Source organism: Ranitomeya imitator, chromosome 5, assembly GCF_032444005.1.
Source record: "Ranitomeya imitator isolate aRanImi1 chromosome 5, aRanImi1.pri, whole genome shotgun sequence".
NCBI classification, from domain to species: Eukaryota; Metazoa; Chordata; class Amphibia; order Anura; family Dendrobatidae; genus Ranitomeya; species Ranitomeya imitator.
This window is the reverse complement of record NC_091286.1, coordinates 695,041,924-695,069,495: the sequence shown is the minus strand read 5'-3', so window position 1 is coordinate 695,069,495 and position 27,572 is coordinate 695,041,924. Positions and strand designations below refer to the sequence as shown.

General features: G+C 46.5%; 1 protein-coding gene across 22 annotated transcripts in view; it reads right to left on the bottom strand.

Annotated features, from left to right (window-relative positions):
- The window catches only part of OTOF (otoferlin), a 342,337-nt gene that overhangs the window by 35,715 nt on the left and 279,050 nt on the right, over nucleotides 1-27,572 (bottom strand). For 11 of the 22 annotated variants that reach the window (XM_069728471.1, XM_069728470.1, XM_069728457.1 and 8 more), the window contains 16 exons: nucleotides 26,696-26,879; nucleotides 25,383-25,503; nucleotides 14,855-14,955; nucleotides 14,426-14,516; nucleotides 14,229-14,345; nucleotides 13,663-13,815; nucleotides 12,490-12,679; nucleotides 12,247-12,371; nucleotides 12,037-12,171; nucleotides 11,558-11,719; nucleotides 9,156-9,275; nucleotides 8,494-8,655; nucleotides 8,250-8,412; nucleotides 7,663-7,793; nucleotides 1,428-1,457; nucleotides 696-815 (listed from right to left, as the gene is read on the bottom strand). In XM_069728471.1, the coding sequence (XP_069584572.1) occupies nucleotides 696-815; nucleotides 1,428-1,457; nucleotides 7,663-7,793; nucleotides 8,250-8,412; nucleotides 8,494-8,655; nucleotides 9,156-9,275; nucleotides 11,558-11,719; nucleotides 12,037-12,171; nucleotides 12,247-12,371; nucleotides 12,490-12,679; nucleotides 13,663-13,815; nucleotides 14,229-14,345; nucleotides 14,426-14,516; nucleotides 14,855-14,955; nucleotides 25,383-25,503; nucleotides 26,696-26,879 (2,105 nt within the window). The remainder of the gene's footprint in view (nucleotides 1-695; nucleotides 816-1,427; nucleotides 1,458-7,662; nucleotides 7,794-8,249; nucleotides 8,413-8,493; nucleotides 8,656-9,155; nucleotides 9,276-11,557; nucleotides 11,720-12,036; nucleotides 12,172-12,246; nucleotides 12,372-12,489; nucleotides 12,680-13,662; nucleotides 13,816-14,228; nucleotides 14,346-14,425; nucleotides 14,517-14,854; nucleotides 14,956-25,382; nucleotides 25,504-26,695; nucleotides 26,880-27,572) is intronic. The other 11 variants (XM_069728478.1, XM_069728477.1, XM_069728472.1 and 8 more) reach the window with 3 other exon arrangements.

Sequence of the window (27,572 nt, the reverse complement as noted above, 5' to 3'; positions counted from 1 at the left end):
AAGGAGGAATGTGCTGTTGCAGTAGGCAGAAGAAAGTGCTGCCAGAGGAGGGTGATGCTGCTAGAGAGGAGACGGTGGTACTGCTAGAGATAGAGGGTGGAACTGCTAGAGGAGGAGGGTGGTTTTGCTAGGAAAGCAGAGTGGTACTACCAGAGGAGGAGAGTGCTGGTAGAGGAGGAGGAGAGTGCTGGCAGAGGAGGAGGGTGGTGCTGCCAGAACAGGAGGGTGGTGCTGCCAGAACAGGAGGGTGGTGCTGTTGGAGAAGGAGGACGACACTACAGGCGTGAGGGCGGTGCGGCTAGAGGAATTGGGTGTCTCTGATTTTCTGTGTTTGTCTGCTCAGACTACTACATCTACGGGTTCCATTTTACATGCAGCATATACCAGAAGTTTAAAGGTTATTCTGGAAAACTGCATGATCCACACAGCAGGTGCTAATATGTTAATCAGTCAATAAGACCCACAGACCATTTACAACATTACACCCATGTGCACTCAAGTACTAATCAGACCATTTACAACATTACACCCATGTGCACTCACAGTACTAATCAGACCATTTACAACATTACACCCATGTGCACTCACAGTACTAATCAGAAATATGGATTACGAGTAAGAGGCTCCAGATGGATAATTTTAGGATGTTTCTGACATTGCAGTGAGTGATAATGAAGCCGACTATCACAACTCACCTCTTTCAGGGTCTCTATGGAGGCAAAGTACTTAGACCACCAGTCCAGCATGCTTTCATCCGGCTCCTCTTCTTCAATCTCTTCTCCTTTCTTCTTTTTCTTCTTCTTTTCTTCCTCATTCTGTGAAAATGGTTAATAAAAAGTGTTCTAGAACAGAAATACTGTGCTGCTAACATCTGAATGCGGCACTCAATGCCAGACAGCTGATGCGATTTCAGAAAGCCCAAGGGCATGAGTTGTCCAAGCTGCTCTGGACAATCCCACGGGCGTATCACATTGGACTATGCTGTGTATTAACCTCCATCCCATAAGTATGTGACACCCTCTTTCGTAGAATACACCAGGGGTCCCTCTGAGGGTTGATTCACCCCCTGTGGGCATATGTTATATTGAGGTGTGCCGATTTGTGGCCATGCAGTTTGTATAGGTGAAAGATGTGTTACAGGTGCAAACCTCAAAGCTGAAAAAAAGCATTGCAGATATTGGCACAATGCCGCTGTGTGCAGGCGTGGGGTGGGGTCATGCATTGAAGCAAAATAGTGACGGAAAACCCTTCATGTGACCCTGACTGAATATATCTTTATATTCTACAGTGAGCCAATAAATGTCTGCCATTTCCCTACAAGAAGTCCTATTATTATGAGGGACAGCCATGTGATATATTAGGTGACTACAGTGCCGGTGAATAGAACTCGCAGCACACCGCCGGCCGATGAGAAGACGATCACTTACCACATCAACCTTAACCACTGCGTCAGAGTTCTGCCACATAGAGGTGATGGGTGATGGAAAACAAAACACATGATGATTACAGACACACGGTAACAACTGTGGAGGACAGCGATAAGTGGTAAGACACTGCACACAATGACAAAGTGGTCCTGAATAACAATAGTTATCTCAGACACACGGGAGTGATCCAACACAGGAGCCTGGCCTATCATATACAAAACATTGATAATTATAGTCCCTAGGGGAAAAGACTCTCCTACCTCAGGGGCAGGGCCTTCTCTACCTCAGGGGCAGGGCCTTCTCTACCTCGGGGGTAGGGCCTTCTCTACCTTTAGGGGCAGGGCCCTCTCTATTTCGGGGGCAGGGCCTTCTCTACCTCGGGGTTAGGTCCTTCTCTACCTTTAGGGGCACGGCCTTCTCTACCTTTAGGGGCAGGGCCCTCTCTACCTCGGGGGCAGGGCCTTCTCTACCTCGGGGGCAGGGCCTTCTCTACCTTTAGGGGCAGGGCCTTCTTTACCTCAGGGGCAGGGTCTTCTCTACCTTTAGGGGCAGGGCCTTCTCTACCTCAGGGGCAGGGCCTTCTCTACCTTTAGGGGCAGGGCCTTCTCTACCTCAGGGGCAGGGCCTTCTCTACCTTTAGGGGCAGGGCCTTCTCTACCTTTAAGGGAAGGGCTGCTTTCTCTACCTTTAGGGGCAAGGTCTTCTCAACCTTTACGGCAGGGTCTTCTTTCCCTTTAGGGAAAGAGCTGCTCTCTCAATCTTTAGGGACATGGTCTTCTTCCCTCTTAGTGAAGTGACTTCATTACCTATAGGGGCAGGGCCTTCTCTTCCTTCAGAGGCAGGGCTTTCTCTCCATTTAGGGTAAGGCCTTTTATTACTTTAGGAGCAGGTTCTTTAACTTTAGGGGCAGGGCCTTATCTATCTTTAGGGCAGGGCCTTCTTTCCTTTTAGGAGCAGGATTTTTTCTCTCTTTAGGAGCAGGGATTCTCTCAATTTAGGGTAACACCTTTTATTCATTTAGGGGAAGGGTCTTCTCTACCTTTAGGGACGGGTACATAGCTCTCTTTAAGACAGGGTCTTCAATACCTTCAGGGGCAGGGCTTTCTCTCTCTTTAAGATAAGGCCTTTTATTCATTTAGGGGCAGAGTCTTTACAGTGGGTACGGAAAGTATTGAGAACCCTTTAAATTTTTCACTCACTGCAGCCATTTGGTAAATTCAAAAAAGTTCATTTTTTTCACATTAATGTACACTCTGCTCCCCATCTTGACAGAAAAAAAACAGAAATGTAGAAATGTTTGCAAATGTATTAAAAAAAGAAAAAAACGAAATATCAGGCACTGGGCAAGGAGCTCAGAGACAGAATTGTGGAAGGCACAGATCTTGCCAAGGTTACAACAGAATTTCTGCAGCACTCAAGGTTCCTAAGAGCACAGTGGCCTCCATAATCCTTAAATGGAAGTAGTTTGGGACCACCAGAACTCTTCCTAGACCTGGCCATCCAGCCAAACTGAGCTATCGTGGGAGAAGAGCCTTGGTGAGAGGTAAAGAAGAACCCCAAGATCACTGTGGCTGAGCTCCAGAGATGCCGCAGGGAGATGGGAGAACGTTCCACAAAGTCAACTATCACTGCAGCCTCCACCAGTCCGGCCTTTATGGCAGAGTGGCCCGACAGAAGCCTCTCCTCAGTGCAAGCCATATGAAAGCCGCATAGAGTTTGCTAAAAAAACACATGAAGAACTCCCAGACTATGAGAAATAAGATTCTCTGGTCTGATGAGACGCAGATAGACCTTTTTGGTGATAATTCTAAGTGGTATGTGTGGAGTTAACTAGACACTTCTCATCGCCTGTCCAATACAATTGTGACACCTTAGGAGTTTGGTTGTCACAGTGGTATTGCCTTCATCACGGGGAGGGTGATGCCATGCTTGGAAGATCCCTTTAACAGGTAACATGCCCATACCACACTGTTCTGACTTGGCTTGGCTTCCCTATATATTCTGGCTGGAGGAAGAGTTAGGAGTTCAGTCTCTGAGGAGAGCTGGATCTGTGCAGAAAAGAGGTTCTGCAGCTCCTGGGAAGGAAAGAGAAAGACAGAGCAGTCTGTAGGAAAGTTGGATCCGTGCACAAACAAGGTTCTGCAGCTCCTGGGAAGGAAAGAGAAAGACAGAGCAGTCTGTAGGAAAGTGTTACGGAGGAAGGAGCACAGGAGAAGCGAAGAGCTGGAGGGGAGTTGCGACTGAGCTTCCTCCATGTTGAAGCGCAGAATACCAGAGGCCGGAATTCCGAGGTTGTGGGGTAACTATATGCCCCACAGCAGAAACCGACGAGCAGGAGATTTCAAGTCGTCTGTCCACCATTAACACCCGAAAGCACAGCAGCACATAGAACCCGGAGTCGCAACCAGAGACACCTGTAAAAAGGCTTGAGTGGCCTCCCATGCGGGTAGTGTCCTACTTAAAGGGACAGAGAGAGAGTGAGGACCTTGCGTGAAGCCTTAGGCAGCAAGGGACCACAACACAGCACAGTAAGGAAGGCTTTCAACCCAACCTGGTTAGAGGGATTCCGAATCGCTTCCAAGCTGGCCGGGTCTCACCATCACCTGTGATCTGTACCATGGCTGCATCATACCAGTAAAAGGTAAAGAGACTGCAATCTTGTGTCCCCTAATTCTTTCCGGCACCACACCATCTATCATCTTTGCCTACTACACCGGAAGTCCTGGCGACTAAGCTTTACCTGTGGGAAGCTAAACCATCCCTGCGGCAATATCATCATCCCCAGTGGACCCCTTTAAGCAGCGTCGGTCATCCCTGACCGAATACCACAGGTGGCGTCACAAACAAACTTTATTCCTTATTCACAACAACCTCTTTAAAGACCTTTCCTTTAACTTGGACGCCCAGGGCCATGGACCAGGTCACTGTCACCGTGACCACCCCTTTAATGACTACCGGACCCGGTACTGAGTAACCCCTAGGCCCTAGTGGGTGCTCCAAAATCCCAACAGGGAAACATGGTGGTGGCAGCATCATGCCATGAGGTGTTTTTAAGCTGCAGGGACAGGACGACTGGTTGTCATTGAAGGAAACATGAATGAGGGCAAGTACAGAGATATCCTGGATGAAAACCTCTTCCAGAGTGCTCTGTACCTCAGACTTGGCCGAAGGTTCACTGTCCAACAAGATAATGACCCTAAGCACACAGCTAAAATAACAAAGGAGCGGCTTCAGAACAACTCTGTGACCATTGTTGACGGGACCAGCCAGAGCCCTGACCTAAACCCAATGGAGCATCTCTGGAGAGACCTGAAAATGGCGTCCACCAACGTTCACCATCCAACCTGACGGAACTGGAGAGGATCTGCCAGGAAGAATGGCCGAGGATCCCCAAATCCAGGGGTGAAAAACTTGTATCATTCCCAAGAAGACTCATGGCTGTACTGGCTCAAAAGGTGCTTCTACCCAATACTGAGCAAAGGGGCTGAAGATTTATGAGCATGGGATATTTCAGTTTTTCATTTTTAATAAATTTGCAAAAATTACTACATATCTGATTTTTTCAGTTAAGATGGGGTGCAGAGTGTACATTAATAAGGAAAAAAAGAACTCTTTTGAATTTACCAAATGGCTGCAATGAAACAGAGTGAAAAATAAAGGGGTCTCCATACTTTCCATACCAACTGTACCTTTAGGAGCAGGGTCTTCTCTACCTTTATGGCAAGGCCTTCTCTTCTACCTTTAGAGCAGGTCCTTTTCTCCTTTTAGGAGCAGTGCCTTCACTATCTTTAGGGCAGGGCATTCTCTTTCTTTAGGACAGAGCCTTCTCTCCTTTCAAGAGAAGAGACTTCTCTCCCTTAAGGGCAGGTCCTTTTCTCCTTTTAGGAGCAGTGCCTTGTCTACCTTTTGGACAGGGTCTTCTCCCCCTTTAGGGACAGGGCTGCTTTCTCTACTTTTAGGGGCAGGTTCTTCTCCCCTTTTAGGGCAGTGCCTTCATTACCTGTAGGGGCAGGGCCTTCTTTCTTCCAGGAGAAGGGCATTCTCTCTCTTTAGGATAAGGCCTTTTATTCCTTTAGGAGCAGAGTCCTTTCTACATTTATTGCAGAACCTTCTCTACCTTCAGGGCAGGGCCTTCTCTACCTTTAGGAGCAGAGCCTTCTCTACCTTCAGGGCAGGGCCTTCTCTATCTTTAGGAGCAGAGCCTTCTCTACCTTCAGGGCAGGGCCTTCTCTACCTTTAGGAGCAGAGCCTTCTCTACCCTTAGGAGCAGAGCCTTCTATACCTTCAGGGCAGGGCCTTCTCTACCTTTAGGAGCAGAGCCTTCTATACCTTCAGGGCAGGGTCTTCTCTACCTTTAGGAGCAGAGCCTTCTCTACATTTAGGAGCAGAGCCTTCTCTACCTTCAGGGCAGGACCTTCTCTACCTTTAGGAGCAGGGCCTTCTCTACCTTCAGGGCAGAGCCTTCTATACCTTCAGGGCAGGGCCTTCTCTACCTTTAGGAGCAGAGCCTTCTATACCTTCAGGGCAGGGCCTTCTCTACCTTTAGGAGCAGAGCCTTCTATACCTTCAGGGCAGGGTCTTCTCTACCTTTAGGAGCAGAGCCTTCTCTACATTTAGGAGCAGAGCCTTCTCTACCTTCAGGGCAGAACCTTCTCTACCTTTAGGAGCAGGGCCTTCTCTACCTTCAGGGCAGAGCCTTCTCTACCTTCAGGGCAGGGTCTTCTCTTCCTTTAGGAGCAGGGCCTTCTCTACCTTTAGGAGCAGAGCCTTCTCTACCTTCAGGGCAGGACCTTCTCTACCTTTAGGAGCAGAGCCTTCTCTACCTTCAGGGCAGGGCGTTCTCTACCTTCAGGGCAGGGCCTTCTCTACCTTTAGGAGCAGGGTCTTCTCTAGCTTCAGGGCAGGGCCTTCTCTACCTTCAGGGCAGGGCGTTCTCTACCTTCAGAGCAGGGCCTTCTCTACCTTTAGGAGAAGAGCCTTCTCTATCTTCAGGGCAGGGCCTTCTATAGCATCAGGGCAGAGCCTTCTCTACCTTCAGGGCAGGGCCTTCTCTCCCATGCCAGTCACTAATTCCATAAGCTCTTATTGTCTATTGTGTTTGCTTTTCTTTCACATTTCATTCTGTGTAATTTATAACATTCTCCATTTCACATATTCAGCAACCTGAAAAGGCAGACTACAAAACAAATAGGAACCCTGGGTAGGAGGAGTCTGGCACACAAAAGGCGGAGAAGGAGGAGTGTAGCATAGAGGAAAAGTGGAGAAGGAGGAGTGTGGCACAGAGGAAAAGTGGAGAAGGAGGAGTGTGGCACAGAGGAAAAGTGGAGAAGGAGAAGTGTGGCACCGAGGAAAAGTAGAGAAGGAGGATGTGGCACAGAGGAAAAGTGGAGAAGAAGGAGTGTGGCACAGCGGAAAAGCGGAGAAGAAGGAGTGTGGCACAGTGGAAAAGCGGAGAAGGAGAAGTGTAGCACAAAGGAAAAGTGGAGAAGGAGGAGTGTGGCACAGTGGAAAAGCGGAGAAGAAGGAGTGTGGCACAGCGGAAAAGCGGAGAAGGAGAAGTGTAGCACAAAGGAAAAGTGGAGAAGGAGGAGTGTGGCACAGTGGAAAAGCGGAGAAGAAGGAGTGTGGCACAGAGGAAAAGCGGAGAAGGAGAAGTGTAGCACAAAGGAAAAGTGGAGAAGGAGGAGTGTGGCACAGTGGAAAAGCAGAGAACAAGAAGTGTGGCACAGAGGAAAAGCAGAGAAAGAGAAGTGTGACACAGCGGAAAAGCGGAGAAGGAGGAGTGTGGCACAGAGGAAAAGTGGAGAAGAAGTGTAGCACAAAGGAAAAGTGGAGAAGGAGTGTGGCACAGAGGAAAAGTGGAGAAGATGGAGTATGGCACAGAGGAAAAGTGGAGAAGAAGTGTAGCACAAAGGAAAAGTGGAGAAGGAGTATGGCACAGAGGAAAAGTGGAGAAGAAGGAGTATAGCACAGATGAAAAGTGGAGAACAAGAAGTGTAGTACAGTGGAGACGAAGGAGTGTGGCACAGAGGAAAAGCAGAGAAAGGGGGTCTGTAACATAATGACAGGAAGGAGGGCTCTAGCAAACAGGACAGAGGAGAGGAAGGAGGGATCTGGCATACAGGAAGTTTGGGGGTCCATCACATGACAAGATGGTAGAGGAAGGCCTGGCAAATTGAAAAGCTGGGGAAATAACTGCACAATTCATAACTTTCCAATAACTCTCCAGACTCACCGCTTCTAGCTTCACCATGGTCTCCATTTTTTTGATAGGCACCTCGGGTTCCATGTTGATGACTATTTCACCTGTGGGGCGAGAGTAGGGCCCTCCGTTTGCCATTGCCATATAGCCATTCATCAATTTAGCTGGACAGAGGACAGAAAAGGACAGAGCACAGGACAGACTGAAGACGAGAAGTCACATAGTATGAAGTCATAGCTGGCAACGAGAATATGGAAAAAAAGAGAAAATCCGAGCCGATGGCGGAAAGTACAAGGCGTCAATAGCGGAGAATTCTCCTTACTAGAGAAACGATATAGACCGAGTCATACATAGATATGGAGACAATCACCCAGCACTTCAGAATCATTGATGAAAGATACTAAAGATGTCCCATAACCACCCACACATCGGTAGTATACAATCCCAGCTTTCCTACACCACTTTACTTTTTACAGCGCAGTACCACCCCGGACCACGTGGTGTGCCGTTACAGAGATGCTTGTCTATGGGCAGCTACAAGCCTCCTTTAGCTCATGTTCAGTAGTTTAATAGTCGTATGTACCTGTTAGCTCATGAATGCACATATTTTTGACATTTACCTGTTGCCATCCACTGCTGAGACTTCTTATCTGGGGGTCGATAGATAAATTTGCGCAATGAGCTAACCGCGTGAGACCCAACCAGGGTATATCGACCAAACGCCCGGCAGTCCACCACCCGGACGTTCAGTGGCGGATGAAGCAGCTCGTTCTCTGGGAGGTCCTACAAAAAAAAAAACAGAAAGAAGTTACATTCGGTCGCAGGACCATGTGGGTGCTGTGGACACTTGTGATGGCCACTTACCACCTCAAACCATTTTACTAAAGTGCTAAAGTTGGGGTTCTTCTTGTAGTTCTGGATGAGCGCGGACTGCACCCCTTTCCCAGCACATTCAATATCCACCCTTGGTCTGTCCACTTGGGCGAGGTTGACTCTCTTGAGGTCTCTGAGCCCCCAAAAGAGGATCTAGATGGGAAAAAAAAATCTAGTTGGATAAATTTGCTAACTTTATAGAACCTTTTCACGACTGATGCGATTTTCAGCTTTTGCACTTTAATTTTTTTCCTTCCCCTTTTTCCATGAGCCGGAACTTTTTTTATTTTTCCGTTAATATGGCCGTATAAGGACTTGTTTTTTACGGGACGAGTTGTAGTTTTGGAATGTCACTATTTATTTTACCAAATAATGTATTCGAAAATGGGACTAAAGTTACAAATGGGGTGAAATAAGAATTTTGTAAAAAAAAAAGAAGATAAATTTGATTTATTTCACCATTTTACGTTGCTGGAGCTGAGCGAGAGCTTCATTTTTGTCCCATGGAAGGCTGATGAGTGCTGGTGTACCAGCTCACCGGCAACCTCGCCATTGAAATCTCGCTGTCGGCAGCATGTAAATGGTTAACCCGAGGATCTCAAAAATATGGTCACAGCCCCCAGCTATAATAACGTGTGGTGACCCCTACATACCTCCACTCTGTATTTACTCAGAACTGGTCGGATGCCCATTGGGACCGGAAGGATGGGTCCTCTGTCCATGTCTGTGGGCCCATCAATTGAAGGGAGGTCAGATTTACCAGCCGGGCCAATCTACAAGATAAGAAATGTGACATTTACTATGTTAAGGTGATCATAGTGATATATATATATATATATATATATATTCTATTACTTTTGTGACACTTGAGCCATCGCTATCGTCTCCGCAGCTTCTGGTGCATCCTCATATCGCCGGGCCTGTGTTCCCAGCAGCTCTGAGAATTACTTACGCTTTATGGTCCAGCCAAACCTACTACTTTACACAACTATGGAGATTATCGCATCTGATAGCTTTACGTCAGATGATTGTATAACAATTTAAAGGGTGAATCACAAAAAAATTAATTTATTACCATTTCGCAGTATAGTATCCCGAGGAAGGGGCTCTGTAGTCCCGTCACAAATGTAAAATGACAAACTCTCCATAGTCGTGCACCACCCTACATCTCCTCCTCATCTCGGTCTACCACCCTACCTATCCTCTCCATTGTACTACACTACCCTATCTCCTCCTTATATCGGTCTATCACCGTACCCGTCCTCTCCACAGTGCTGCACCACCCTACATCTCCTCCTCATCTCGGTCTACCACCCTACCCATCCTCTCCATTGTACTACACTACCCTAGCTCCTCCTTATATCGGTCTATCACCGTACCCGTCCTCTCCACAGTGCTGCACCGCCCTACATCTCCTTCTCCTTACTGTCTACCACCCTACCTGTCCTCTCCATTGTACACTACCCTATCTCCTCCTTATATCGGTCTATCACCGTACCAGTCCTCTCCACAGTGCTGCACCACCCTACATCTCCTCCTTACTGTCTACCACCCTACCTGTCCTCTCCATTGTACACTACCCTATCTTCTCCTTATATCGGTCTATCACCGTACCAGTCCTCTCCACAGTGCTGCACCGCCCTACATCTCCTTCTCCTTACTGTCTACCACCCTACCTGTCCTCTCCATTGTACTACACTACCCTATCTCCTCCTTATATCGGTCTATCACCGTACCAGTCCTCTCCACAGTGCTGCACCACCCTACATCTCCTCCTTACTGTCTACCACCTTACCTGTCCTCTCCATTGTACACTACCCTATCTCCTCCTTATATCGGTCTATCACCGTACCAGTCCTCTCCACAGTGCTGCACCACCCTACATCTCCTTCTCCTTACTGTCTACCACCCTACCTGTCCTCTCCATTGTACACTACCCTATCTCCTCCTTATATCGGTCTATCACCGTACGCGTCCTCTCCACAGTGCTGCACCGCCCTACATCTCCTCCTCATCTCTGTCTACCACCCTACCTATCCTCTCCATTGTACTACACTACCCTATCTCCTCATTATATCGGTCTATCACCGTACCTGTCCTCTCCACAGTGCTGCACTGCCCTACATCTCCTCCTCATCTCTGTCTACCACCCTACCTATCCTCTCCATTGTACTACACTACCCTATCTCCTCCTTATATCGGTCTATCACCGTACCAGTCCTCTCCACAGTGCTGCACCACCCTACATCTCCTCCTTACTGTCTACCACCTTACCTGTCCTCTCCATTGTACACTACCCTATCTCCTCCTTATATCGGTCTATCACCGTACCAGTCCTCTCCACAGTGCTGCACCACCCTACATCTCCTTCTCCTTACTGTCTACCACCCTACCTGTCCTCTCCATTGTACACTACCCTATCTCCTCCTTATATCGGTCTATCACCGTACGCGTCCTCTCCACAGTGCTGCACCGCCCTACATCTCCTCCTCATCTCTGTCTACCACCCTACCTATCCTCTCCATTGTACTACACTACCCTATCTCCTCATTATATCGGTCTATCACCGTACCTGTCCTCTCCACAGTGCTGCACTGCCCTACATCTCCTCCTCATCTCTGTCTACCACCCTACCTATCCTCTCCATTGTACTACACTACCCTATCTTCTCCTTATATCGGTCTATCACCGTACCCGTCCTCTCCACAGTGCTGCACCGCCCTACATCTCCTCCTCATCTCTGTCTACCACCCTACCTATCCTCTCCATTGTACTACACTACCCTATCTCCTCCTTATATCGGTCTATCACCGTACCCATCCTCTCCACAGTGCTGCACCGCCCTACATCTCCTTCTCCTCACTGTCTACAACCCGAACTGTGCACTCCATTTTGCTAAAGATTTAAGACTAACATCCTCTATAATATGTACTTCCCATTCCTGTCTATTAAATCTCTTGGCCTCCATTGTGGTTTTAGTCCACTGTGACTTAGTGGATGATCTTCGGATTATTCAGCATTGCCAGATGAGGCAACCCTACGGGCCATTTCATACCTGGAGCAGCTCGAAGGCTCCCAATAAGTCTCCAGCGGTTGAGTTTCCACGGTATATCTGGTAATATTCCAATTGTGGTGGGAATCGCGGAGGACAATACCTTTCATCAGCCATTTTCACTACTGGTTTAGCAAATGTTCTGCCCATGAAGTCAGCCTTACCCTTTGAAAAAAAATCCAAAGTGGTGGTCAACCATAAACTTCTGCACTTTCCACTGTCAGAAACCTTTTTGACATATCATAGAGAGAAGTCACAATTTTTTATATATACAGCGATCTTCACTGATCACCGAAATAAAGGATCAGAAAAACTCAGGTGAATTCTCTCTGCTCCAAGACTGAAGATGGACTCTACAGAAAGCCTACGCAGGCCATCTTCAGTCTTGGAGGAAAGCAGCGCTTGGCTGATTGCTTCTGATCCTCGAATTTAACGATCACCAGGAATTTCAGCACATGAATAAAAAATAGAAAAGCTCTTACCACGGTGTCCTGGTCGTAGATCTCAATGACTATGATGGGGGGATCGTCTCGCATCTCGTTTGCTTCTCCGTACAGTTCCACATTATCGAACACCAACAACTGGTCCCATGTTGGGCAGAGCGTCTCATTGAGGACCTGAAGTGGAAAGGAGCACAAACAAATGAGATACCCCCTCCTCGTCATCTAATAAATGACCGGGCCTGGACTCACCTCTGTGCACTGGCTCTGAGTGTTGAAGAAGACTCGGGCAAAAGGGTCGGAGAGGCCACTGCTATCGGCGGCGAACAGACTGCGAGCCTGGTACATGTGCGCCCGCAACTGGAACACCTGCTTCTCTGGAAGACATATAGAAGATGCTGAGCCAGATACATGGAGGAGACATGAAGGAGAAGGTGCCCTGATGCAAAGAGTGTCCCTCTTCCCTCAAGAGAACATCTCAATATTGGTGCCTACTTGTGTAGCTGAGGCTGATCGGAGGGAAGCACTGTAATCCCGGCCCCTTCACTGCTTTAATCTCTTCGAATCCACATGGAAGACCACACAGGAAATCCTTCCGCTGCTTGTTCAGGCCTAGCCACATGTAGACCTCCATCTTGGCCTGTACTGTCCAACCTGCTGGTCCGAAGCCTCGTTTGCCGGGCAACTTAACGGATGGAGAACAAGAGGACATGTTATCCATGCTATGGCCCTACATTTCTTTACATGGACCAGCTATGGTTCAAGGTGTAATATCTTATATATGGACCAGCTATAGTCCTACATGTCCTATACATAGACCACATATGGTTCTACGTGTTATGTCCTATACATGGACCAGCTATGGTCCTAGGTGTAATGTCCTATACAGGGACCAGCTATGGTCCTAGGTGTAATGTCCTATACAGGGACCAGCTATGGTCCTAGGTGTAATGTTATATATATGGACCAGCTATAGTCCTACATGTCCTATACATAGACCACATATGGTTCTACGTGTTATGTTCTATACATGCACCAGCTATGGTCCTAGGTCTAATGTCCTATACAGGGACCAGCTATGGTCCTAGGTGTAATGTCTTCTACATGGACCAGCTATGGTCCTAGGTGTCATGTTATATATACATGGACCAGCTATGGTCCTAGGTGTAATGTCCTATACAGGGACCAGCTATGGTCCTAGGTGTAATGTCCTATACAGGGACCAGCTATGGTCCTAGGTGTAATGTTATATATACATGGACCAGCTATGGTCCTAGGTGTAATGTCTTATATATGGACCAGTTTTGGTCCTAAGTGTAATGTCCTATACAGGGACCAGCTATGGTCCTAGGTGTCATGTTATATACAGGGACCAGCTATGGTCCTAGGTGTAATGTCTTATATATGGACCAGCTATGGTCCTAGGTGTAATGTCTTATACATGGACCAGCTATGGTCCTAGGTGTAATGTCATATAAATGGACCAGTTTTGGTCCTAAGTGTAATGTCCTATACAGGGACCAGCTATGGTCCTAGGTGTAATGTTATATATACATGGACCAGCTATGGTCCTAGGTGTAATGTCTTATATGTGGACCAGCTATGGTCCTTCATGTTAGGTCTTGTACATGGACCACCTATGACTTTCATTCTGATGATATCACTAACCTTAAGGAAGAGGCACTTGACTTTCCCGCAATCCTTCCCGGTCTCCTCGTCCACGATGGAGTACAGGATGTCTTTGGAGGGGATGCGGGCGTAGGCGATACGTTTGTTATTGCTCAGCATCCATATGAAGATGTCTGGGATACTGTGCTGGGGCTGTAGGTGGAGAGGGACAGATTATTGCTAATAATCCTCATCATAATTCACAAACTAGGTCTGGGGTGAGGATTATGTAAAGGCATTTCTGGAAAGCTTTGTGTGCAGATCTGGACAGGGCTTCAAATATCCCACAAATGGGGATCGTAAACTTGGAAGGTTCGCATGCAACCAGAGGGGAACCAACCCCAAACTCATAGTCCTACGCGGATGACTCCAATCTGGAGGGCGCTCTTCTCCTGCTCCGTTCTTCATTCCTCTTGGAGGACATTTTTAGCAAGTGCCTCCTTATTGAAGAGTGATGAGAGCACAGTTACACAGAAGGGAAGGAGGAGAACCTTCAATTAAAGGGCCCCTCCGATTATGAGACCCAGGCAAGAGTCCTATCTGGTATCGTCCGTATCATATCCCACCTCATCCGCCAGGAATCGCAGCTTGTGCAGGAAGTTCTGGACCAGTTTCAGCTTATCCTTCACCGTGTTCTTCTTCACCTGGGACCTCATGGTCTTGGCCTGGGTCCCCATGTTTTCCTTCAAACATAAAGAGAAGTGTGAGGACCCCGAGCAGAGAGACACAGGGGCAGCGAGGAGACGAGTGTGCGTGCGGTTACCAGCTCTCGCATGCATGATTTCAGCCTCTCCCGGTCAAGTTTGGTCCGACCGTTCTGATTCTGGTCCTTGTTTGCCAGGTTGACAAAGCGGCTGCAAAGAAATGTGAGAGTATGGTGGAAACGTGATGGCGTGAAGACACGTTACAAATCACAGAGCTATACAGCGAGATTACAGCTGAGACCCCCATCAATTGCGAGAACTGGGGTCCCAAAGTCCCCAGTGAGTAGGAAGCGGTACTGTGCATGTGCGACCACTGATCCACAGTCTATAGGAGAGGTGGTCGCACATGCTCAGTACTGGTTCTTTTACAGCCTCTCTTTTTGGGATTGGTGGAGGTCTCAGCTGCTGGACCCCCAGTACCCACACAGCAGAGAGGGGGGATCGGATCATCAGATGCACGGCCATCAGCGAGGGCGCCATCTACTTACAAGCAGCTACTACTGAGCTCCTCCAGGACCCCCCGCAACCTCCGCTCTGGATACGACTTCTCAGTCTTGATCATCTCATGGACGTCATTCAAACCTTCCTCCTGTAGGGGGCAGAACAGAGACAAGGAGCTTCTGGGGCACATACAGGTAAATGTCAGAGAAGGAAAGGATGACCCCGGTCACGTGGGTACTGTAAAGAAACTGGGGGGTCCAGCGTAATGTCATGTCACATCATCTGGGCTAATCAGACAAACCCCCTAGACCTGGAAAGAAGAGTCTGGATTCTGATGAACAGCTCTTCTAGATCTAGAAGTAAGGACCCGATGTGGAGTAATAAAATCTACCGTTATAGGGGCCATTCTTCTAGATATCCGATTCTAGATGTACAGTCATGGCCGAAATTGTGCCAGAAAATGAAGTATTCCTCACAGAGAATTATTACAATTCCTCATGTTTTGTTATACTCAGGTTTATTTCTTTCGTGTGTATTGGAACACCACCAAAAAAAACAGAAAAAAAAGGCAAACTGGACAAAATTTCACACAAAACCCCAACAATGGACCAGAAAATTGTGAGTAAAAAAAACTGTTTCCAGCATGTGACGCTTGTTCGAACTCACCTGTGGCAAGTAACAGGTGTGGGCAATATGAACATCACACCTGAAAGCAGCTAAAAATGGGAAAAGTTGCCTTAATCTTCGCCTTTGTGCGCCACACTAAGCATGGAGAACAGAAAGAGGAGAAGAGAACTGTCTGAGGACTTGATAAACAAAATTGTTGAACTATATGAACAATCTCAAGGTTACAGTCCATCTCCAGAGATCTTGATGTTCCTTTGTCCATGATACGCAACATAATCAAGAAGTTTACAACCCATAGCAGTGTAGCTAATCTCCCTGAACGTCGCTGATGAAAGGTTGCAACACAGGATAGTCCTTATGGTGGATAAGCCCCAATCAAGTTCCAAAGAAATTCAGGCTGTCCTGCAGGCTCAGGGGGCATCAGTGTCAGTGGGAACTATCCATTGACTTTTGAATGAAATGAGACTGCAGTAGGACCCCACTGCTGACACAGACATAAAAAGGAAGACTGCAGTTTGCCAATATGTATGCGAGTAAGCCAAAATCCTTCTGGGAAAGTGTCTTGTGGACAGAGGAGGCCAAGATAGAGCTTTTTGGCAAAGCACATCATTCTACTGTTTACTGGAAACAGAATGAGGCCTACAAAGAAAAGAACACAGTACCTACAGTCAGATATGGTGGAGGTTCTCAGATGTTTTGGGAGTTGTTTTGCTGCCTCTGGCAGTTGGTGCCTTGAGTGCGTGCAAGGTGTCACAAAATCTGAAAATTAGCAAAGGATTTTGGGTGGTAATGTAGTGCCCAGTGTCAGAAAGCTGGGTTGGTGTCCTAGATCATGGGTCTTCCAGCAGGACAGTGAACTCAAACATACTTCAAGTGGCCCCCAGAAATGGATGGAAACAAAGTGCTGGAGAGTTGTGAAGTGGCAGCAATGAGACCGCATCTGAATCCCATTGATCACCGGTGGAGAAATCTTACAATCGCTGTTGGGAGAAGGTGAAATATGAGAGCGGGAGCAGATTGTAAGAAGAGACGTCCAAGATCCCGGCTGAGAGGAGGAAGAAGCTTGTGGATGGTTCTAGGAAGCAATGGATTGCAGTTATTTATTCCAAAGGGGGCAACCAAATATTAAGCTGAAGGTGCCAACAATATTCCGGTCCATTATGAGGGTTTTGTGTGAAATTATGTCCAATTTGCCTTTTCTCTCTATTTTTTTGTGTTGTTCCAATACACATAAAGGAAACAATAATGTGTATAACAAAACATGGGGAATGGTTATAAATTACTGGGAGAAATGCCACATTTTCTGGAACAATTTCAAGGGTGCCAACATTTTCTGCTATGACTGTATAGTATGTCGGCCACTCCAGGACAGTCACACGTTTCTCCTTACACCACTCGAGTGCTGCTTTAGCAGTATGCTCTGGGTCATTTTCTTGTTGGAAGCTTAATCTCCGTCCCTGTCACAAATTACTGACTGAAACAGGTTTTGCTCAAGAATATCCCTGTATTTCGCACCATCCATCTTCCCCATGACTTGGACCATTTTTGCTGTCCATGCTGCCAAAACACATCCCCACAGCATGATGCTGCCACCACATTTCACTGTGGGGATGGTGTTCTTGGGTGATGAGCTGTGTTGGTTTGGCGCCATACATAGCGTTTACCTTGGTGGCAAAAAAAAGTTCAACTGTGGTCTCCTCTGACCACAGCACCTTCCTCCATACATTTGGGGAATCTCCAGCATGTATTTTGACATGAGTTGTACAATTTTTGTGTGTAAGTAAAGGCTTTATTTCTGCCCACTCTTTCATAAAGGTCACCTCTAAGGAGTGTACGGCTTATTGTGGTCGTATGGACAGATACTCCAGTCTCTGCTTGGGAACTCTGCAGATCCTTCAGGGTTACCAGTGGTCTGTGTGCTGACTTCTCTGACTAATGCCCTTCTTGCCCGGGCTGAGAGAATCGATGGGCCCCTCTTGGCAGGTTTGTTGTGGTACTATTTTCTGTCCATTTGATGGTACTAGATTTGATGGTGCTGCGGGGGATCATCAGAGATTGGGAGATTTTTCTTTTTAACCTAACCCTGACTTGTACTTCTCAACAACTTTGTCCCTGACATGTTTGGAGATCGCCTTGGTCTTCATGGTGTTTGGAGATCTTCTTGGACTTCCTTCTGTTGTTTGCGCATGTCCTTGGACTTCCGTGAGTTGTATGGAGGTCTCCTTGGTCTTTATGGTGTTGTTTGGAGATGTCCTTGTTCTTCATGGTGTTGTTTGGAGGCCTACTTGGTCTTCATGGTGTTGTTTGGAGATCTCCTTGGACTTCATGGTGTTGTTTGGAGATCTCCTTGGTCTTCATGGTGCTGTTTGGAGATCTCCTTGGTCTTCATGGTGGTGTTTGGAGATCTCCTTGGACTTCATGGTGTTGTTTGGAGATCTCCTTGGTCTTCATGGTGGTATTTGGAGATCTCATTGGTCTTCTTGGTGGTATTTGGAGATCTCCTTGGCCTTCATGGTGGTGTTTGGTTAGTGGCGCCTCTTGTTAATGGTGTGGCAGCCTCTGTGGCCTTTCAGAAAAGGAAAAGTGTATATACTTACAGACACGCGACACTTGCACACAGGGCGACATCCGGTCAATAAACATGGGACTTTTGAAGGGAATAGATTGTAGCAGAACTTTATAAGTGCTTTATAGTAAAAGGGGTGAATATATATGCACTTTCTAATTTTTAGTTATTTGATCCCATAAATTTAATTTTTGCCTATATTTTTCTCACTTCACCAACTTAGACTATTTAGTGCTGATATATCACACACAAATCGGATGACAAAAATATTTACACAGGTTATAACGTAACAAATAGGTAAAAAGCCAAGGGGGTGAATACTTTCACAAGCCACTGTAATATGGAGTCATAGGATATAGAGTAATATGGCCATCTCTGTTGTGAATTCTGTTGTCGGGCTCCCTCCTGTGGTCATGAATGGTACTTCGGCTGGTTCTGTCAATGGACTTCCTCTGGTGGGTGTTTCTGAGTTTCCTTCCACAGGTGACGAGGTTAATTTGTTAGCTGGCTGCTCTATTTAACTCCACTTAGATCTTTGCTCCATGCCACCTGTCAATGTTCCAGTATTGGTCTAGTTCACTCCTGGATCGTTCTTGTGACCTGTCTTCCCAGCAGAAGCTAAGTTCCTGCTTGTATTTCTTTGGTTTGCTATTTTTCTGTCCAGCTTGCTATTTTTATTGTTGTCTTGCTTGCTGGAAGCTCTGGGACGCAGAGGGAGCGCCTCCGCACCGTGAGTCGGTGCGGAGGGTCTTTTTGCGCCCTCTGCGTGGTCTTTTTGTAGGTTTTTGTGCTGACCGCAAAGCAACCTTTCCTATCCTCGGTCTGTTCAGTAAGTCGGGCCTCACTTTGCTAAATCTATTTCATCTCTGTGTTTGTATTTTCATCTTTACTCACAGTCATTATATGTGGGGGGCTGCCTTTTCCTTTGGGGAATTTCTCTGAGGCAAGGTAGGCTTTATTTTTCTATCTTCAGGGCTAGCTAGTTCCTTAGGCTGTGCCGAGTTGCATAGGGAGCGTTAGGAGCAATCCACGGCTATTTCTAGTGTGTTTGATAGGATTAGGGATTGCGGTCAGCAGAGTTCCCACGTCCCAGAGCTCGTCCTTTATTATCAGTAACTATCAGGTCATTCCGTGTGCTCTTAACCACCAGGTCCATTATTGTCCTGACCACCAGGTCATAACAGTACAGGTGGCCAAAGTACTAATGCATCTCAATAGAGGGATAAGAGAAGTTCTGAGACCATTTTTTTTTCTTTGCAGTGTGTTTTGTCTCTCTTTTCCCCTTTACCTCTGGGTGGTTCAGGACACAGGTGTAAACATGGACATTCAAGGTCTGTCCTCTTGGATGGATAATCTCACTACAAGGGTACAGAACATTCAAGATTTTGTGGTTCAGAATCCGATGTCAGAGCCTAGGATTCCAATTCCTGATTTGTTTTTTGGTGATAGATCTAAGTTCTTGAATTTCAAAAATAATTGTAAATTGTTTCTTGCCTTGAAACCTCGTTCCTCAGGTGACCCTGTTCAACAAGTAAAGATCATTATTTCTTTGTTACGTGGTGACCCTCAAGACTGTGCATTTTCCCTTGCGCCAGGAGATCCGGCATTGCGTGATGTTGATGCGTTTTTCCTGGCGCTTGGATTGCTTTATGACGAACCTAATTCAGTGGATCAGGCAGAGAAAATCTTGCTGGCTCTGTGTCAGGGTCAGGATGAAGCGGAGATATATTGTCAGAAGTTTAGAAAGTGGTCTGTGCTCACTCAGTGGAATGAATGTGCCCTGGCAGCAATCTTAAGAAAGGGTCTCTCTGAAGCCCTTAAGGATGTCATGGTGGGGTTTCCCATGCCTGCTGGTCTGAATGAGTCTATGTCCTTGGCCATTCAGATCGATCGACGCTTGCGTGAGCGTAAAGCTGTGCACCATTTGGCGGTACTATCTGAGCATAGGCCTGAGCCTATGCAATGTGATAGGACTTTGACCAGAGCTGAACGGCAAGAACACAGACGTCAGAATGGGCTATGTTTTTACTGTGGTGATTCCACTCATGCTATCTCCGATTGTCCTAAGCGCACTAAGCGGATCGCTAGGTCTGCCACCATTGGTACGGTACAGTCTAAATTTCTATTGTCCGTTACTCTGATTTGCTCTTTGTCATCCTATTCTGTTATGGCATTTGTAGATTCAGGCGCTGCCCTGAATTTGATGGACTTGGAGTTTGCTAGGCGCTGTGGTTTTTTCTTGGAGCCCTTGCAGTGTCCTATTCCATTGAGAGGAATTGATGCTACGCCTTTGGCCAAGAATAAGCCTCAGTACTGGACCCAATTGACCATGTGCATGGCTCCTGCACATCAGGAGGATATCCGCTTTCTGGTGTTGCATAATCTGCATGATGTGGTCGTTTTGGGGTTGCCATGGCTACAGGTTCATAATCCAGTATTGGACTGGAAATCTATGTCTGTGTCCAGCTGGGGTTGCCAGGGGGTACATGGTGATGTTCCATTTTTGTCTATTTCGTCTTCCACTCCTTCTGAAGTTCCAGAGTTTTTGTCGGATTATCGGGATGTATTTGATGAGCCCAAAGCCAGTGCCCTACCTCTTCATAGGGATTGCGATTGTGCAATTAATTTGATTCCTGGTAGTAAGTTTCCTAAGGGCCGATTGTTCAATTTATCTGTGCCAGAACACGCCGCTATGCGGAGTTATATAAAGGAATCCTTGGAGAAAGGCCATATTCGCCCGTCGTCATCACCGTTAGGAGCAGGGTTCTTTTTTGTGGCCAAGAAGGATGGTTCTTTGAGACCTTGTATTGATTACCGCCTTCTTAATAAAATTACAGTAAAATTTCAGTATCCTTTGCCGTTGCTGTCTGATCTGTTTGCTCGTATTAAAGGGGCTAGTTGGTTCACCAAGATAGATCTTCGAGGGGCGTATAATCTTGTGCGTATTAAACAAGGCGATGAATGGAAAACAGCATTTAATACGCCCGAGGGCCATTTTGAGTACCTGGTTATGCCATTCGGGCTTTCTAATGCTCCATCAGTATTTCAGTCCTTTATGCATGACATCTTCCGAGAGTACCTGGATAAATTCCTGATTGTGTATTTGGATGATATTTTGGTCTTTTCGGATGATTGGGAGTCTCATGTGAAGCAGGTCAGAATGGTGTTCCAGGTCCTTCGTGCGAATTCCTTGTTTGTGAAGGGGTCAAAGTGTCTCTTTGGAGTTCAGAAGGTTTCATTTTTGGGGTTCATTTTTTCCCCTTCTACTATCGAGATGGACCCTGTTAAAGTCCAGGCCATTTACGATTGGACTCAGCCGACATCTGTGAAGAGCCTGCAAAAGTTCCTGGGCTTTGCTAATTTTTATCGGCGCTTCATCGCTAATTTTTCTACTGTTGCTAAACCGTTGACTGATTTGACCAAGAAGGGTGCTGATGTGGTCAATTGGTCTTCTGCAGCTGTAGAGGCTTTTCAGGAGTTGAAGCGTCGTTTTTCTTCTGCCCCTGTGTTGTGCCAGCCAGATGTTTCGCTCCCGTTTCAGGTTGAGGTTGATGCTTCTGAGATTGGAGCAGGGGCTGTTTTGTCGCAAAGAAGTTCTGATGGCTCGGTGATGAAGCCATGTGCTTTCTTTTCTAGAAAGTTTTCGCCTGCTGAGCGTAATTATGATGTTGGTAATCGTGAGTTGTTGGCCATGAAGTGGGCATTTGAGGAGTGGCGTCATTGGCTTGAAGGAGCCAAGCATCGCGTGGTGGTCTTGACAGATCACAAGAATTTGACTTATCTTGAGTCTGCCAAACGGTTGAATCCGAGACAGGCTCGATGGTCGTTATTTTTCTCCCGTTTTGATTTTGTGGTTTCGTACCTTCCAGGCTCTAAGAATGTGAAGGCTGATGCCCTGTCAAGGAGTTTTGTGCCTGACTCTCCGGGTGTTCCTGAGCTGGCGGGTATTCTCAAAGAGGGGGTAATTTTGTCTGCCATCTCCCCTGATTTGCAGCGGGTGCTGCAAAAATTTCAGGCTGATAGACCTGACCGTTGCCCAGCGGAGAAACTGTTTGTCCCTGATAGATGGACTAGTAGAGTTATCTCTGAGATTCATTGTTCAGTGTTGGCTGGGCATCCTGGAATCTTTGGTACCAGAGATTTGGTGGCTAGATCCTTTTGGTGGCCGTCTTTGTCACGGGATGTGCGTTCTTTTGTGCAGTCCTGTGGGACTTGTGCTCGGGCTAAGCCCTGCTGTTCTCGTGCCAGTGGGTTGCTTTTGCCCTTGCCGGTCCCGAAGAGGCCCTGGACGCATATTAACATGGATTTTATTTCGGATCTCCCCGTCTCTCAAAAGATGTCGGTCATTTGGGTGGTTTGTGATCGCTTTTCTAAGATGGTCCATTTGGTACCTTTGTCTAAATTGCCTTCCTCCTCTGATTTGGTGCCATTATTTTTCCAGCATGTGGTTCGTTTACATGGTATCCCGGAGAACATCGTTTCTGACAGAGGTTCCCAGTTTGTTTCGAGGTTTTGGCGATCCTTTTGTGCAAGGATGGGCATTGATTTGTCTTTTTCCTCGGCTTTCCATCCTCAGACAAATGGCCAAACCGAACGAACTAATCAAACTTTGGAAACATATCTGAGATGCTTTGTTTCTGCTGATCAGGATGATTGGGTGTCCTTTTTGCCGTTGGCTGAGTTCGCCCTTAATAATCGGGCCAGCTCGGCTACTTTGGTTTCGCCGTTTTTCTGCAATTCTGGTTTCCATCCTCGTTTCTCTTCAGGGCAGGTTGAGTCTTGGGACTGTCCTGGTGTAGATACTGTGGTGGATAGGTTGCAGCAGATTTGGACTCATGTGGTGGACAATTTGACATTGTCCCAGGAGAAGGCTCAACGTTTCGCTAACCGCCAGCGCTGTGTGGGTCCCCGACTTCGTGTTGGGGATTTGGTTTGGTTGTCGTCTCGTTATGTTCCTATGATGGTTTCCTCTCCTAAGTTTAAGCCTTGTTTCATTGGTCCGTATAAGATTTCTGAGGTTATCAATCCTGTGTCATTTCGTTTGGCCCTTCCTGCTTCTTTTGCCATCCATAACGTATTCCATAGGTCGTTATTGCGGAGATACGTGGCGCCTGTGGTTCCATCCGTTGATCCTCCTGCCCCGGTGTTGGTTGAGGGGGAGTTGGAGTATGTGGTGGAGAAGATTTTGGATTCTCGTGTTTCGAGACGGAAACTCCAGTACCTGGTCAAGTGGAAGGGTTATGGTCAGGAAGATAATTCCTGGGTTTTTGCCTCTGATGTTCATGCTGCCGATCTGGTTCGTGCCTTTCATTTGGCTCATCCTGGTCGGCCTGGGGGCTCTGGGGAGGGTTCGGTGACCCCTCCTCAAGCGGGGGGTACTGTTGTGAATTCTGTTGTCGGGCTCCCTCCTGTGGTCATGAATGGTACTTCGGCTGGTTCTGTCCATGGACTTCCTCTGGTGGGTGTTTCTGAGTTTCCTTCCACAGGTGACGAGGTTAATTCGTTAGCTGGCTGCTCTATTTAACTCCACTTAGATCTTTGCTCCATGCCACCTGTCAATGTTCCAGTATTGGTCTAGTTCACTCCTGGATCGTTCTTGTGACCTGTCTTCCCAGCAGAAGCTAAGTTCCTGCTTGCATTTCTTTGGTTTGCTATTTTTCTGTCCAGCTTGCTATTTTTATTGTTGTCTTGCTTGCTGGAAGCTCTGGGACGCAGAGGGAGCGCCTCCGCACCGTGAGTCGGTACGGAGGGTCTTTTTGCGCCCTCTGCGTGGTCTTTTTGTAGGTTTTTGTGCTGACCGCAAAGCAACCTTTCCTATCCTCGGTCTGTTCAGTAAGTCGGGCCTCACTTTGCTAAATCTATTTCATCTCTGTGTTTGTATTTTCATCTTTACTCACAGTCATTATATGTGGGGGGCTGCCTTTTCCTTTGGGGAATTTCTCTGAGGCAAGGTAGGCTTTATTTTTCTATCTTCAGGGCTAGCTAGTTCCTTAGGCTGTGCCGAGTTGCATAGGGAGCGTTAGGAGCAATCCACGGCTATTTCTAGTGTGTTTGATAGGATTAGGGATTGCGGTCAGCAGAGTTCCCTCGTCCCAGAGCTCGTCCTTTATTATCAGTAACTATCAGGTCATTCCGTGTGCTCTTAACCACCAGGTCCATTATTGTCCTGACCACCAGGTCATAACACATCTCGTGCACAACCCTGCCCTTTACCCTTTCACAACCCTGCCATTTACCCCGACCCCTCGGATAACAACCATATAATTGGGGTGGTCCTCGCTCCCAGGGTCTCTGTGACAATTAACAGAGATGCTTATTCCCACTATGCCGCTGACAGTTACAGTTCCGGATGTCCATCGAGGAATCTATAACTCCTTGAAATAGCTAGAAGCTAAACCCAATGAGTGCAAAGAGTGGGTTTCTCCGTAAATGGGTCGTGTAACTATGCTGGGTTTACCCTTAAAAGAATTGCCCCGATGTGGTGCACATCCTGATCATTGTGTCTTTCACATACGAGGTTTGTACAGTGAGGTAGGCAAAAAATTGGTTGCCATAACTCCTAAGAAAAGGGGAGGATTCAGCCTCTAAGTGAGGTCACCACAGGGGGAGTGGCTTGGTTTTCGGCAGCAGTCTTCACGTGTCTTTGTCCGGGGTCTAGCTGCTATACAGATGCGTGCTACGCATCTAAATGTGTTCCCTCCTCCACAGCACACGGTCGGCCATGAGATAAGATGACATAACGAAATGTACGTATTTTTTCAACTTTAACCCCATTTTATTTGTAATTGTCTGTACATATACGAGAATTGTCTTCTTTATAATATCTTTTTATACTTCTGTAAACACTGCCTACGTTCTTTTGGAGTAAAATATAAAATTACTAGCTTTGTCTCTCCTTGCTCTATAACGTACGGTTCCATCCTCTGAAGTGAATTACGCTACTAATCTGGGTTAGCTCTGGACCTGTTAATAATTATAAAAATCGGAGCTGGTGGCAGCGGATTTGTCCTGTGCAGTTGGAGTCTTTGTAGCAAATGGCGGAGTTGATAATTATTGTTCCCGCCTTAGTGGGAGTAGTTATATCTCCCTCGCTGCAGAATGCCCAATAGCCAGTAGAAAATAAGGCAGCCTTTCCGGGGACTAATTATCCTAGGTGCAGTACCGTGACTGACCTGAGGGTAAGGGGGGCGCCAGAGAGCTTCAAGTTCCAAACAAGAACTGGGAAGTGGGATATAGATAAATCCCCTTCTGAAAGAACCAGGGGCAACCAAACCACCCCGGTTCATGACAAATTGGTGTGAGTGGTGGGGAAGATAACGGTATCCTCGCCGGGAATCGTGACACATTGGTGGCAGCGCGGTGGGATTCCTGACAGTACCCACCAGTTTGTCCGCGATCTTGTCCATGATGTTGGCGTTGTACAGGCGTCTCCTCTGGTCCTGCCACCAGCTCTTTATGTATATACAAGGCTTCTTGTCAAAATACGGCAAGTGGAAGTAATTCCTGACGGGAAACAAGAGAGGGCAAATGTCAGGGATGACCGGAGGATCCCATTAAAGAGGTATTCCCATCTCCAAAATCCTATCCCAATATTTAGTAGGTGTAATAATAATAATAATAATATTAGCAAATACCTACAGCTACAAATGGAGTATAGTTCTTCTGATTCGCTATGTCGTTTATCCCATGTGAAGAGCATTGCAATAGATTAGGTATCCATGATTACATCCACTCACATAGTGGCAGTTAGTTAGTTGTTATTGATCGTAACCATGGATACCTAAGCTGCAATGCCCTGCACATGGGGCAAGTGACATAGCGAATCAGAAGAACTATACTACATTTCTAATTGGAGGTATTTGCTATTATTATTATTATTATTACTCCTACTAAATATTGGGAAAGCATCTTGGAGCTGGAATATCACTTTAAGGACTAGACATTTTATTTTACGCTCCCTTTTTTTTTTCACCCTCCCTTTTTAATAATAATAATAATAATAATAATAATAATATTGTTTTTCCTTTTTCCACACGTAGCCATACGAGATTTTTATCTGGGCGGGACGAGTTATATACACAGGCAAAAAAATTCCACGTGCAGTAAAAGGGTGAAAAAAAAACAACCTGTACGGCATTCATTGTACGGTAAAAAAGATTTAGGCCTAGAATTCTCAGGACACAACTAAGTTCTAAAAAATATAGATTTTTTTTTATATTTTAGTGTTTAAATAAAAATCTGAATTTTTTAAAGAGAAAAACTAAAAAGTCGCGCTCCGAGCCGCAGTTATTATTGATCTCATTTTTGGGATACATGTGATGTTTTTATTGCATTTGTTACATGCTGTGACCATAAAAAAACCTGCAATTCTGGGGTTTCGATTTTTTTTAGTTTATTTTGTGATAATTATTTTTCTATTTTACGAGTTCACAGAATTGCGCACGCTGTGATACTGTCGACGAAGGGTTAAAGCCGACATCCTCTAGGATGGACCGAGCCTGGCAGATATCGGACACCGCTGCTCAGTGCTGCCAAATAAAAAAAAAGGGTTTAAGCCCCGCCCTGATGACTGCTCTGGAAGGAAACACCCACTGGGCGGTCCTTACTTAAATCCCACCTTTTTTTTGTGGTGGACTATTAAAAAAAATATTTTGGAAAAAAAAAAAATCATGACATTCCGAACTGTAAAAATAACCTGTCTGTAATAAAGGGCTTCAAGGCCGGCGTGCTGGAGACCGACAGCATCTCCCCGTCTTCCTCCGCCTCATCCTCACTAGAGTTCTGGATGAGTTCGGTCTCCTCCTCCGCACCGTCTGCTCCTTCCTTCTTCCTCCTCATCCTCGGCCTCGTGGTCCCGTCTACTTGGTTACCGTAATTACCTACAAGGAGAATTATGCGATTAACTTACAGGTCATATTTTAATGTTTGATACACAGTGGGGCAAAAAAGTATTTAGTCAGTCAGCAATAGTGCAAGTTCCTCCACTTAAAAAGATGAGAGGCGTCTGTAATTTACATCATAGGTAGACCTCAACTATGGGAGACAAACTGAGAAAAAAAATCCAGAAAATCACATTGTCTGTTTTTTTAACATTTTATTTGCATATTATGGTGGAAAATAAGTATTTGGTCAGAAACAAACAATCAAGATTTCTGGCTCTCAGAGACCTGTAACTTCTTCTTTAAGAGGCTCCTCTTTCCTCCACTCATTACCTGTAGTAATGGCACCTGTTTAAACTTGTTATCAGTATAAAAAGACACCTGTGCACACCCTCAAACAGTCTGACTCCAAACTCCACTATGGTGAAGACCAAAGAGCTGTCAAAGGACACCATAAACAAAATTGTAGCCCTGCACCAGGCTGGGAAGACTGAAGCTGCAATAGCCAACCAGCTTGGAGTGAAGAAATCAACAGTGGGAGCAATAATTAGAAAATGGAAGACATACAAGACCACTGATAATCTCCCTCGATCTGGGGCTCCACGCAAAATCCCACCCCGTGGGGTCAGAATGATCACAAGAACGGTGAGCAAAAATCCCAGAACCACGCGGGGGGACCTAGTGAATGAACTG